The sequence below is a fragment of the Grus americana genome, chromosome 1 (assembly GCF_028858705.1).
Source record: "Grus americana isolate bGruAme1 chromosome 1, bGruAme1.mat, whole genome shotgun sequence".
Lineage (NCBI taxonomy): Eukaryota > Metazoa > Chordata > Aves > Gruiformes > Gruidae > Grus > Grus americana.
In genome coordinates, this window is record NC_072852.1 from 78,673,853 (window position 1) to 78,688,774 (window position 14,922).

Sequence of the window (14,922 nt, forward strand, 5' to 3'; positions counted from 1 at the left end):
TTCTGCACTAGCCCGTGGCTTAGGTAAGATGGTGAAATCGCAGACTGTTTTGGATAAAAGACACGCTGAACAGCTCTGAAGTTGTACACGCACAGACTGATATCAGTCAGTGTCCCAGAATTGCTTGCCTCTTAGCAAAATTTAGCTCATTTCAATTAAAAGCTTCTAAAATGCTGAAGTGACTTGTATTTGTACCATCTCCCACTAGAGGGAGTGTGTGTATGTGTATTTGACAATCCAGGGATAAATTCTTTAATGTGAGAGAATTTTTCTCCAATTTTACTATCGAAGTAAGTTGCAGCGAAGTACACTTTTTATCATAAACACCTATTATTTTGCTTGACACTTCATTACAGGACAGATATTTTGTGTTGTGGAAAAATCTGAAATTATTTCAGAACATGTGTATAAATGTGTCACTGAACCTAGTTTGAACACCAGGTAAGTAGTGTATTCTGGCTGAAACTCAAGACCTAATTAGTGATACTGGGTGCTTCAAATTTGGAAAACTGTTTTGTGCAACTCATGGAAAAACCTTATTATTCAGGATGCTTCCTAGAAGCTATCCAGCCCTTTTCAAAACAGATAAGGCTGATGGCCCAACACTTCAAGGGTACACACTGTCCACGCTTTGAAAATCTTGCCTGTCGCTCACTACTTAATAGTTTGTGTCTACTGGCCCATTATTTTGTCTTTTGGCAGGGAGGAATACCTAAATAACACAAACATGTTGTTCTGTTGGCCGTGTAACATTTTCTCCAAAGTGAACAGTTCTTTTAGTGAGCTTTCTAATGCTGTGTGAAAGCTGTTTTTCAGGGGCTTTTAAAGCAGTGTTTTTCATATCTATGCAAATCACAAAACATTCAGATGGAAGTCAGTTATTTTTATTCAAATCAGACTCTCGGGCATGCACTGTGTATGTTTGATCATATGAAATGAAATACATCTTATGTCTCCTGCTGCTTCAATTACAGTCTAATTCTGAGTTGCATCAGCACTTACATTTTTGTAATAGAAACTAAACCCTTCATAAATGTTCCTCCCATGCTGATTTTTATACTTCTTTGTTTTGTTTTGTTTTGTTTTTTAAAGTCATAAGTTTGGGAAAAAGATCACCTACTTGAACTATTTAAGTGACCTGAGAGAGCATCTCAAATATGACCAGCTAAATATCCCTCAAGAAGTCATCCGGTATGTGGCAAGTTTAAAATACATTGTCTCACCTTTTCTTGGGTAGTGTTGCATCCTGCTCACAGTATTCCGAGCAGAATCTAATCCTATTTCTTCAATGATTAAAAGTCTAATTTACCTATTTGTGCTTGGCTGGATTTAATTCTGAAAGCTGCATTGCCATCAAAGACGTGCTGAAGTATGTCAGGTGTTTAGAGAAGAGAACGCTGTATAGTTTTCTAAAGATTTGGAACATCTCCATCTCAGTTGTGGAGCACTTTCTTAGTATAATTGCAGCTTCTATGTGAGTGTTAACAAAACAAATCCATATGTCATTACCGCTTACGAGTATTAGGTAATGTTCATGGGCAAAAATGTAATCCTGACCTCTTCGCTTGTGTATTGTAGCAGATTAAGTGACTTCCTTTTGCTAAGAGCATTCCCAGTCAGGAAAATGTTGATTGATTTGAAGCTTTATGGATACAACTATTGTTAGCTGATCCATTACTTTTATATCGTGCATGTATGTGTGTTAGGGAGGAATACTGGAGAGGGGGCAGGAGAGGAAAAGAAAAAGAAATGCACAGGGCTAGAATTGTCAAGTGCCAGTATTAGTATCAATAACAGTCTTTTCAACACAGCACTTTACATGGAAATGCTTTGATGTACTGACAGGAAGTGATTTTATGTCACTGCTGAATGAAAGTAACTGGAAGCTTTGATTATGACTGTTATTGATGCCTGGTGGGTTTTTACACACCTTTTGTGTAAATACGGAATAACAGAAAATACCTTACAGCTCTAAGGTTATAAATTGGATTGCATGGTTGCCAAAGAAAGGGGAGTTGTATTTTGAGTAGCAGATAGGTTTGAGTTTTGCTGTTAAATTATAGTGTATTCCCATTTTTTGGACACATTTATTGTTACACTCCATTGGCCGAAGCAAAAGAGCTCTTCTGTGTCTTGCTTAAATATGCCACCACAAATACTACTTAAAGATTTCCCTAATGCTTAAATTAAATTTAAGTTCTGTAAGACCTGCAGCATATACATTATTGTCAGGAAATCAGCATCACAAGCAATACTGGTAGCTGTATATAGTTTGTCAACTGAAGTGCGGAGAAAATCAGTGATTTCTTGACTTTTGCAGACATGATGAAAATCTTCGGGGGAAACAGAAGGGAAAACTGCCACCTGTGGTTAAAGTTCCTCCACCACGACCACCTCTGCCTACCCAGCAATTTGGAGTCAGCCTGCAATAGTAAGCTGTGAGATTTCTAAAATATGAGATTTCTATACCCTGCAGCCTTCTGTAACGTGCAGATTCACCGGACAGAACATCTGCAACTATTTTGTTTATTATATGTTTAGTTTCTCATTGTCTTCGAAGCCATGGAACTACGAGGCTAGACAATAGGTTTTATGAATTCAGGACAATCAGTCCCTGTGACCTGCCTCGTCTTTGTGTTTACAGTATCGTTGTGGTATTTAGTGCCAGCACAGCTGCACAACTTTTCTCCCAGTGGATAGAAATTTGCCCATATATGACAAAGCCCCAAGCTCATCTGTTGCTGGTGGATGCTGGCAGTTTGAAAGTGTTTTGGAGATATTTAGATGGTGGATAGCAGAGCCAAAACGAAGCTTCAGGTTCCAAAATGGCTGCGTAAAGCTAAAATGGATGCTTGAGCCTTTATATATTGTTGTTTTGTTGCTCACATATTGTTCCGTTCAGAATTTTATGAAATGAATAAAATCACTCTCTTCCAGAAATGCCCTGACAGCTGTTTATATAGATTACAACTCTATGTGGTATAAAAAATGATTTACTTTACACAAGGAATGGGGTGGCAATAGTACTTGCAAGATTCAATTTTGGTTAAAAAAAAAAAACCACACAACCAAAAAAACCCACAAAACCTTCTAGCTTCCTACCCACAGTCATTTCTGTCATCTTTCTATGGCATCCTTCTCAAAAACAGCTGAAGAATATTGTTCACATTCAGCAAAGGCAATTTAGGCTGTCTGATACATGGACATTTGTTGAATCACCTCCCACCCTCAGTCTACTTTTCTGGTTCTAATGATTCAGCTGTAAATGAGATGTAAAGTATAATTTTTCCCTGGTTAAATGTTAAGCATTAGTCCTCTCTGGAAGGCCTGAAATTAGTACAATCAATATCTATTGTGTAAGAGCTACTATGACATTAACTTTTATGATACCTCTTTAGACTTCACCCTAACACTTGAAACATGGCTAACTCACTTCCCTAATTCAGAGAATATCTTTTAGGTGGGCTCCACTGGGCCATTAAGAAGGACAATGTTTTATGCTGCCACTTCAGTAGTAAAACTCGGACTGTTTGCAGGCATCAGGACACACTCTGTCACTTGCCTCCAGCCCAGCCTGGCTGCTCAAGCAGCTCTGTGAAACTTCTTGCAGGCTTATGCGATCATGTTGTGCCACTCTTACCATCTGCTAGTCATATTTTATTTCTCTAACTGTGCCTGAATAGTAAACAGTGTCTTTTGCTGAGCTACACGTGATGAGGGTGTGGTGGCCACCCTTCCTGGTTCTACCACTTTCCAGCTGTATTACCATCAGCAAACCACATCTTTGCTGTGTGCCTTAGCTTTCCCAAGTATAAAAAAGGTAACTACTTATAAAGAGCTTTTCTATGGGAGATGTGTGGGTGGAGAAACACCAAGCAAGGCATTACTATAATTTTTGACCCAGAGAGTTCCAGCGTTGGCAATGGAGGCGCTGACAGGTGGATGTCTTCCGTGTGTGGATGCGCTCACAGTACTTGGGTGTCTGAAATCGATGTACATGGGGAACCTCAATCCACCCTACTCCTACCAGTTTGATGCCAGTGCCAGCAATAGATGCCCAGAGCCTGGACAAGGATCACAGGTCAGCAGGAGAGCACCTGAAGTGCAACACAAAGGAATTCCAGCCAGTAGGTCAGCTTCACTGGGGGCCCAGCTTATGCCTCTATGCAAACGCACGTAGCATGGGGAATAAATGAGAGGAGTTAGAAATGTGCACACACGTGCAGGACTATGATCTCATTGGCATCACGGAGATGTGGTGGAACGGCCCCTATGACTGGAGTGTTGGAATGGCAGGATACAGGTTCTTTAGGAAGGACGGGCAGGGGAGATGAGGAGGGGTTGTCACTGTCTACGCTAGAGTGCCTGGAGCTCCACCTGGGGATGGATGAGGAGCCAACCGAGAGCTTATGGGTCAGGATTAAAGGGAGGGCAGGGACAAGTGACGCTATAGTGAGGGTCTACTACAGGCCACCCGATGAGGAAGACTGAGCAGATGAGGCCCTCTATAGACAGATAGGAGCAGCCTCCTGTTTGCAAGCCCTGGTCCTCATGGGGGACTTCAGCCACCCTGATATCTGTTGGAGGGACAAGACAGCAGGACATAAGCAATCCAGGAGGTTCCTGGAATGCATCGATGATAACTTTTTTCTCCAAGTGATAGAGAATCTAATGAGGAGAGGTGCCATGCTGGACCTTGTTCTCACCAACAGGGGGGCACTGGTGGGGAATGTGAAGCTCAAGGGCAGCCTTGGCTGCAGTGACCATGGAATAGTGGAGTTCAACATCCTCAGGGCAGCAAGGAGGGTGCACAGCAACCTCCCTACCCTGGGCTTCAGGAGAGCAGACGTTGGCCTCTTCAGGGATCTGCTTGGTACAATGCCACGGGACAAAGCCCTGGAGGGAAGAGGGGCCCAAGACAGCTGGTTACTACTCAAGGGTCACCTCCTCCAAGCTCAGGAGCGATGCATCCCAACAAAGAGGAAGTCAGCCAAAAATGCCAGGAGGCCCGCATGGATGAACAAGGAGCTCCTGGGCAAACTCAAACAAAAAAAGGAAGCCTACAGAGGCTGGAAGCAAGGGCAGGGTAGCCTGGGAGGAATACAGAAAAATTGTCCGAGCAGCCAGGGATCAGGTTAGGAAAGCTAGAGCCCTGATAGAATTACATCTGGCCAGAGATGTCAAGGGCAACAAGAAAAGCTTCTATAGGTACATGAATGATAAAGGAAGACTAGGGAAAATGTGGGCCCTCTCCAGAAGGAAACGGGTGACCTGGTTACCCAGGACATGGAGAAGGCTGAGGTACTCAGCAACTTTTTTTCCTTAGTCTTCACCAGCAAGTGCTCAAGCCACACTGCCTAAGTCACAGAAGGCAAAGGCAGGAACTGGGAGAATGAAGAATTCCCCACTGTTGGAGAAGATCAGGTTTGAGACCATCTAAGGAACCTGAAGGTGCACAAGTCCATGGGACCTGGTGAGGTGCATCCATGGGTCCTGAGGGAACTGGTGGATGAAGTTGCGAAGCCGCTATCCATCATAGTTGAGAAGTCATGGCAGTCCAGTTAAGTTCCTATTGACTGGAAAAAGGGAAACATAACTCCCAGTTTTAAAAGGGAAAAAAGGAAGACCCAGGGAACTATGGACTGGTCGGTCTCACATCTTGTGCCTGGCAAGATGATGGAGCAGATCCGCCTGGAAACTATGCTCAGGCACATGGAAAATAAGAAGGTGACTGGTGAGACCCAACATGGCTTCAGTAAGGGCAAATTGTGCATGACAAATTTGGTGGCCTTCTACGATGGGGTTACAGCATTGGTGGACAAGGGAAGAGTGACAGACATCATCTACTTGGACTTGCCCAAAGCATTTGACACTGTCCTGCACAGCATCCTTGTCTCTAAATTGGAGAGATATGGATTTGATGGATGGACCACTTGATGGATAAGGAATTGGCTGGATGGTCAACAGAAGCTCAACATAACCTGGCAATGTGTGTTTGCAGCCCAGAAAGCCAACTGTGTCCTGGGCTGCATCAAAAGAAGCATGACCAGGAGGTCGAGGGAGATGATTCTGCCCTTCTACTCCACTCTGGTGAGACCCCACCTGGAGTACTGCGTCCAGCTCTGGGGTCCCCAGCACAAGAAAGACATGGAGCTGTTGGAGCGAGTCCAGAGGAGGGCCACAAAGATGGTCAGAGGGCTGGGGCACCTCTCCTATGAGGACAGGCTGAGAGAGTTGGGGTTGTTCAGCCTGGAGATGAGAAGGCTCTGGGGAGACCTTCTAGCAGCCTTCCAGTATCTGAAAGGGGCCTACAAAAAACCTGGAGAGGGACTGTTTACGAGGGCATGTAGTGATAAGACAAGGGGTAATGACCTTAAGCTGAAGAAGAGTAGATGTGGATTAGATATTAGGAAAAAAATTCTTCTCTATGAGTTTGGTGAGACACTGGAACAGGTTGCCCAGAGAAGTTGTGGATGCCTCCTCCCTGGAAGTGTTTAAGGCCAGGTTGGATGGGGCTTTGGGCAACCTGGTCTGGTGGAGGGTGTCCCTGCCTATGGCAGGAGGGTTGGAACTAGATGATCTTTGAGGTCCCTTCTAACCCAAACCACTCTATGATATTTGTTCCTTCTGTTTGCCCACGCTTGTCCAAATTCTTTCTTGCAGAAGAGATGGTGCTGCATCACCACATAAAAGTCACAAATAAACAAATCCCATATGACTTCTAAATGAGAAATGAAGGGCTTAGCTTAGACTGTGAAGAAAGGTAAAGTTAACAGAGTAGAGAGAATGATATGTGTGGATGGCTTCTAAAATCTGAACCAAAAAAAAGTATCAACTTTCATCTTGATGAATGAATTGCTTTTGCCAATTCCATCTCTTTTTATGAGCTCTATAGACTGTAATGGCAAAATGGTAGTGACCTCCCACCCATCTAAGAGCCAGATTTGAAGTCTTCTCCTGGGTGAGGAGGCCTTTCCATTTTTATGAAGAGAGCTACAAGGAGACGCTGATTTTATTTTGTACAGGCTCATGGGAATACGTGTGTTGTGTATTTCATTACACTTAGTAAAAATTGTACTGTCAGAGTTGCTGGTCAGAGAAAGCTACTGTCGTTAAAGGACTGTTTCTCTGCGGAGTCCTTTAGTTTAAGAAGAGAAATTATAAGGCCCACAGGTCTGAGGTTTCATCAGTTTCAGTACTTCTGGGATGATGATTTTTATTCAGTTAGTAAAAGGTTGGTGAATGGGATTTATCCCAAGCTCTCATAGGTGGCCTAATGTTGATAAGATGTTTGATAATGGTATCCCAATTACTTCTGGCTGTAGAATGTGGTAAAGCCATGCCGTTTTGAATATCCCTCCCTAAAAGCAGTGGGCAATGCTGTCTCTGGTAACACTTCCTCATTTATCTTTTTTCTCAGTTTATATTGGTTAATGCATTTGCTTTCCAGAGCTATAATTAAAAATTAGAAAAGCAAAAAGTGACTAAGCATTGGTTCAAAATATCTCACTGTTGTCCAAGTGGCAAAGGGGAAAAAAAATCCTGTTTTGTTAGGGCAGCAAAATGAAGCTGAAAGAAGTTTCCATCTAGACACTGATAAATGACTGTCTGGGACCAGTGCCTCGTCTTGGAGGAATCTGTTAACTCACAAAGACATTTTTAACCTCATAGAGTCAGATTTTCAAAATGACATAAGGCAACTGAGCATTTAAAAATCATGGAAGGTCTCTGAGAGCTGGGAGTATAATTCTTTGAAATGTAATCTATACTGAATTGGGTTTAATTTATGAGCGAGCTGAAGGGCTTATTATCAGGTTAGTTCAAAACTTTTCTTTCTTATGTTACCCCCATCCACTCAGGATCCAAAATCTGAATTTAAAATGGCTGCATTTGATCTCTTTAACCCCTTAGTATAACCCTAAACTCTTTGTGGGGAGGAAAAAACAAACCCACACCAAGGTGACTTCATATTAAGTGTCCATCCAGCTTTGTTTACATTTACTTGTCTGGGATTTAAGCGTGTACTTTGTTAGGCACAGATGTGAACTGGAAAACATTCCTTATTGTGAGCTCCTGTGAGGACTCAATAACTTGGTCTTTGCTGCTAGAACTTGAATCTAGTACCAAATTGTCCTGAAGTTTTCACTGAAATGACCCTAATTCAAGCAATAATAAATGATCTTGGTAAAGGCAGTTAAATCATTTAAAGCTGGCTTATAGGATGTCTTTAGAATAAAGTGGGGGGGACCAAAAAAGATTGGCTGTCTCCCTATTTAATTCTTTATGCCTACACATACAGAGCAGATTTGACCAGTTTACTGAATGACAGTCTTTCCATGGCATTTCTGATTCACAGCCTGGATTGCCTGGTTGCTAAATTGCACCTTTAAAGGTTTGAACTCATGTTAAAAACTATGTGATTTTCTTGAAAATATAAAATAACGCAACTGGAACAAATGTTCATCTTGATGGGGATATCAGACAGAACAATCCTTCTGAGGAAGTTTTGTCCACACTTAGTTTTTCAGTTATAATTTAATGGGAATACATGCTCGGATTTGACAGGTACTTAAGAATGTGTAGCACAGAGTGGGTGGGATAGTTTGCCTGTTTAGTGTTTATTATGTCCTCCTCTATCTGCGCATAAGAAGCTTGAATTAGCAAGTTAGAATGAGGAGAACAACAACTGTAATGAGCTGGTTTAAACATTTATCAAACCTCCTGTCATGTCCCCAATAGAGGGCAATAGCTGTTGTTAGCAGGGAGCGGGGTTAGAACAGGGCAAGTGCGCAGCGATACTTCCTCGGATATAATGTCCCAGCTTGTAGTGATCAGAGACTGGCAGGGGAGAGTACTACAGTACTATGGAAATGGCTCTCTCTTACTCACCAGCAGCTATTGCTTTTATAAATCCAGACATTTCAAAGAATGTTCAGGTATTGTGTTGATATAGCAAGACTGTTTTTCTGTTCATTCAGCAATGCTACCTTCACACACAAAATGTAGAGCAGCAGGAATTAGCTATTCAGAATATATGCTCTGTAGTTTCCACTGCATGTCAGTGTGAAAAATAGAATTTTTATTCTCAAAGTAAAGATTTTATGTTTAAAAAGGCAAGGAAGAATTTAGGGAACCCTCTGCTTATGTTGATCAGATAAATACAGTTAAAAGGCATGAATGAAGCTTCCTAAATTTGCATGCTTTAAAGGAATTAATAATTGACTATATGGGCCAAGCGGCATCGTTGTCATATGCTGTATGTTCAGCAGGCTCCTGTAAACCCCTGTTGCTGCACCCGGGCGCCTCTGTAATCAAGGAAGGCTACAGCGGAGCCCCAGCACAGAGCACAGAGTTGACCTTGACTAGCTATTGACATTGTTCTGTTTTCTCTGGTTGGTTTGAAAAATCTAAAATTAAATATCTTTTGTGGGAAGACAGGAAATGTTTTGGTTTTCTATCCATTGCCATGGATGGGGAGAGAGGGCAGAGAAAAATGCACAAAATTGCCACAACTCTACAGCTTTTGCTTGTTGAATTGTTATCATAAACATTTCAGGTTGCTTTCCTTTTGGTCATAATCTTTCCGCTTATGCATGCTGTGCATGCGTGACCGGGGAGGAAGAATGCATTCTAAACCAAATCTCAGTATGTCTCAGCAGGGAAAAAATGAAAAGAAGAGGAAAAGCAGAGAGAGAGAAAGATTATCAGCCAAGAATACTTAATGACACTTCAGAACAATGTGTAAAGACCTTTTGTGATAACTGTCCACTGTCTAGAAATGAATCATTGGGTATATAATGTGTTGCAGTAACTAATCATATATCCTATAGTGAGGAGTATTCTCCCTGGCTGGTGTGTTTACCAGAATAGATCCTTCTTGGATCTGACATGTTGATGAAATACAATACAGATCTGTGAATCAGTTACAGAAAACTATATTGTGCATTGAAATGCTGTGCTATGCTCATCTCTTAAGCAGAAAGCGTAAGAGATCTCTCATTTCAAATTGCCTTTAGTAGTGCCTGATCTCCAGTGTCAGTTTGCACTGGCCATCGTAAAGCACAGCTGCTCATCACACCGTCCTGAACAAGGCAAGAAAAATGCAGATTACTTGACATGATCCACAAAAAGAGGATAGAGGTGTGATTTCATTGACCTCTGAGCTGGTCTGGTTTACATTAGCTGCGGTAATGTCCCTATTATTTTCTGTCACCTTAGGTCCAGTAAACTGAATGCTGTGTCCCACATTGTGAAATGTGATGAAAATATCCATCCCAGCTTTCCCAGCGTTGGAAAAATAGAACAAATGTTTGCATGTGACTTTCAGTGAATGTCTTGCTCTATTTTAAAACACCATTTATCTTGAGGACCTCTTATATTGTACTGAGCATGAAACCTTTCCTTCAAGGGAAACAGGGATCTGGTAGAAAATGGTAGATGTGCAGAAACTGTATCTTTTTTCCTAGAAAAAGAAAAATGATGTGTAGGTTTTATTATTACAAATTATAGCCCAGTTATTTGTCTCACCTCTCTGACAGATAAACTAGTGCTCAGCAGGAGCAAGTGCTGTAAATAATCAGTCTGCTATTTATACACTGAAATGGGAAACACATTTATGGGTAACAATAATAATTAGAAAACATTTATAAAAAGCTGCTGGGTTGCTGTTCGGTGCCTCTGGAGTGAGCAGCTGTAAGAAAGCAAAAACAATCAGTGCAACTTTAGAGAGACTGAGAATGGGTTCTATGAGCTTAAATTGTCAATAATAAAGATGTAACAGCTTCCAAGCAAATTAAAGTCTTGATGATGTTCCCATTTAAGTGAATTAAGCTTTTGACTAATTTTAATAAAAGTTGCCCTAAATGTTTAGGGTACTGATCTGAATACATGAAACAAAATTATTTGACACACAAGGATTGTGTTATAACTCCCCTATTAGAAAAGCTAAAATAAATGTTGGGGGTTTTTTTCCTTACCTTGATTTGCTGCAGGCTTTTCCTCGCTGGTATCCTGAACATTGACCTCGATACTGACCTCATCTCCCACCCCCTTTTCTTGTTTAGTCCCTTACCAGGGGATATCATTTCACTGGGGATTTCAAGTTCGCATGCTGTGCAGAGAACACCTAGAACTTCCTTCCTCATGTGGTCTATCAGCAAGGCTAATTTATTAACAGGGCTGCAGAGTCACTGCCTGTTTTGTTCTATGTTCTTGCAGCAGGGTTGTTATACAGTACTGATCTGCTGCGAGAGAAAATAATTCAGATAGAGAAGCTGCCTTTCAGAGCAAGGGTTCACGCGTTCTGTGTTTGCGTGGCTCTCTTCCCTTTGCTGTTTACTTTTGCAGGGGCTGGTATGAGAGCTCGTGGTACTGAAGCAAAGTTAGTTGTTAATTTTTCCTCTCCAGGGTCTAGATGGAAGGCAAGGGGAAGGGGAGAACAACCTGGGTCTCGGAGCTGGTCTGAGAGCACTGCACAGCTCCTGCATGGTTGTAACACTAGCACTGACCTTCCGCTCTACAGTGTCACCAGCACGCGTGAAACTGCTCTAAGGTTGCTGAAGCTGGAAGGAGCCGGGGAGCCCGGGAATGACGGGATACGTATCCTGAAGGGGGCTGAGATGATTTTAGTCCTAGGAGAGATATTTTATGGAGATGCCTGATTGTCACTGTGGGTAAGAAGAGGATGCTGCTCTGAGGACTAGGTCATAAACTTGGTCCTGGTAGCATCTCAAGCCACAGTCTTCTCTTGTCAGTGAGGTTTTTTCACTTATGGCCTCTGGTTTAGCTCTCATGAGATATCTGTGGTAATGGGGAAGACTGAGGTTGGACTTGGTCTTACAAGTCAGGTCATAAATATTTCTTCTGGCCGTTAGCATGTTGTTGTGATACTGCAGAGAATGATTACTCCAGCAAGTCCGGTACTGTTTCATATTGAAATTAATGGTGCCTTGCCAGTGTGTAAGGACAAGAAGTTGTATCATTTCATGCAAAGATCATACTTGCAAGCAGCAGCAAATACTGAGAATTACTAACATGTAAAAGATCATACTTTAGGATTATCTGAATTAAACTCATTCTTTGCTGTAAGTCTTTTTCTTCCTGCAAGTGCATTGCATACATTGTAGAATTTATTTGGGCAAAAGTCTACAATTATCATGTTATGAACCTGATTTTGTGACACTTAGCTATATTTTTATTTAAAATTCCTATATCTGTTTACATCAAGGAAAATGCCCCTTTCCTGAAGAGTTCCTGTCAGATATAGATACAGCAGCGTCCACAAAGTAGTATTAACCCACACATAGAACAGTATTGAATTTTATGCGCTTCAGATTCTGGTATGGATACTTTGTTGAAAAAGAGCAGGAAAAATTTGTTCAACAGATTGATTTTTAGTTAAGGCCATGGCTCTTCCGTGAACCTATGTCAACCAAATTTGACAGAGGAATCGAGCTCTCACAAATACTACAAGGTTTTAAAAATCTTTGGCTCGAAGGAGAGAAACTGTAGCAGGAATTCAATTTTTCTGTTGCATTTGGTCTGCTGGTGCACCGGTTAGTGTTTAGATGGTGACTAATTATAAGCTACTCCTTACCTTATGAGGAAATATGAGATAAAGAGGTGAGAGGAGGAAATGAAAATACTCTGTAAAGGAAGAAATGTTTTAGATGACATAAGGAAATGATCTTGGGTTACTATGATGAGGAAAGAGGTAGGACTTAGGATACAAATCCATAGCAGATCAACTTCCCTCTGCAGCTGAGGGAACAACTTATTTCCTTTCAAACAGCAGGGTGGTCTAGGTATTTGAAATAGTAGAAAGAGCTCTGGGAGCTGGATTAACAAGTTTATTACAATCACCTAACAAATTGCATTGTTTTCTATAGCACTAGGGGTACCGATACATAAAACATGCGCAGTAGAAGGAAAAAAAAATACGGTCTAGGAGAATCTGGATAACATACAGACATTAGTGCCTGGGATTAGATTGGATGGTGAAAATAGGAAAGAAGAAGAGTAGGATTGAGTGGGCAATGAAACTGTTACTGGAAGAAATGGCACTGGTGGCTCAGCGTTGTGTTCCTCGAGTGACGAATGAGGTCAAAATGTTTGATGGTTGAATAACTGAATGACATGGAGTATATTCCCCTGTCAGTTTATGAGTAAGAGAGGCAAAACCACAGGGTGATTCAGTACCTAAGTCAGGATCTTGCTCTGAGTCTTCCCGTTGGAGGAACTCCTCCATTCATGAGCCTCCATTCATGAGGCTGGGGGTGACCAACCTCCTAAGCTTGGAGGTCCAAAATTAACCGGTCCACGTATCCTCTTCTAACTCCCTTCACAGGCATTGGGAAGACAAATAGGAGGAGGAGGGGAGGATTTGACAATTTCCCTACCCCTCCATGCTGACTTATGTTGCTGTAACATCTATTTTAAGGTAGTTTTTATGTGTAGTTTAAAGAAAATACAATACTAGATTGATGATTCCCTGCAACAATGTTACAGAAATTGTGTCAAATACACTCCAGTTATTGTAAGTTGCTTTATATTAATATAAAGTAATAAGCCTAGATAGAGAAGAAATCACAGTATTTGGAAAAGAAAAAGACTAAGAATCATTCTCCCCTGCAGGTGCAACCTCAGCTAGCAGCACTAGCTTAATGCTATGTTGCATGTTGTATAAACATCTCGCATTTTCTGTGGATGAGCTGCAGCATTTGAAGCCTCTCTTGATATAGTCACAGATCTCTGTGCTGTTTTATGCCAGTGCTTTAGAGTTTGTTAGTAAAGCTGGTCACCTTTTAAATACCAAATATGAAATTGTACCGGTAAATATATATATAGTCTACTTTAAAATCTGCGATTTCTCCTTTATTTTGTTATTAATTACTTTAAAATCTGCGATTTCTCCTTTATTTTGTTATTAATTACTATAAAAATGTAGCAGAATACTCAGCAGATACTGACCATCTCTTTTGTTATACTTTTTAAACTGCCAAAGACTTTTTTTTAGAATAAGGAAGATAATTGCAGAATTTTCTGCGCTGTCTAGATCAAGAAAATGCTATGTTCGATTTTTTTTGCCTCAACTGTTCACTCATGAAAGAGAGAAAAATCTCATTTCATGGGAATCATTCAAGGCGTTAATAATCTCACTGCATCACTTTGCCTTGAAAATAAATAGTACAATATCCTTTTAATTATACATACACTGTGGCTTAAAAAGAGACAAATGACAAAGAAAAATCTGCATGATAAAAGGCCCCTAAACTTGCAGCATCGCTTGATCAAGACTTACTATGAAGCATTTGCTGCAAACTCCTTCGCCTGCCTCTAAGCTGCTTTGAAACCCCATTCCACCAACGGTGTCCAACCAAATCCGATCACAGCCGCCACCGCCGTCATCACTGCGTCATGGTTAAATGCAGCTGTGCCTGGGGAATGCCAAGCGAGGGGTACAAAACTGGAGCAAAACCAATCTCAACTGGGGACAGGGTTAGCCTGGAACACTGTTCTGTTCTTCTGTCCTTGACTCCCCTTCAGTACAGTAAATAGCACTTATTTATTACTCAGCGCTGTTGCAGTTATATAGCTTTTCTAGCAAGAAGAAAGCATTTAAGAATGGCTCTTCGAGTAGAAGCCCAAGTCACCTGTTTCAGCGGCTCCTTCAGCGCCTGTTAGTGTTGCGGAGGACTCTCATGTTTGGTGCGGGATCCTTAACTTGCGGAAGGGAACGTATGCTCTCAGTTCTCTCTCAGGTTTTTGCTGAGGCTGTTCTGTCTTGGTTTTGACTCTTTGTCTATGAATGCCATTTAAAGGCTGTTACTTTTTCTTTTTTTCCTAACAGTATCAAGGACAAAAATAAAGGCGAACTAATCCCCCCAGTAATGAAGGAAACTGTATCCTACCTAAAAAGAAAAG

General features: G+C 41.4%; 1 protein-coding gene across 4 annotated transcripts in view; it reads left to right on the plus strand.

Moving 5' to 3' along the window:
• The window catches only part of ARHGAP8 (Rho GTPase activating protein 8), an 85,370-nt gene that overhangs the window by 47,204 nt on the left and 23,244 nt on the right, over positions 1-14,922 (plus strand). For all 4 annotated transcript variants that reach the window (XM_054834449.1, XM_054834440.1, XM_054834460.1 and 1 more), the window contains 3 exons: positions 1,093-1,191; positions 2,321-2,431; positions 14,849-14,922. In XM_054834449.1, coding sequence (XP_054690424.1) covers positions 1,093-1,191; positions 2,321-2,431; positions 14,849-14,922 — 284 coding nt within the window. The remainder of the gene's footprint in view (positions 1-1,092; positions 1,192-2,320; positions 2,432-14,848) is intronic.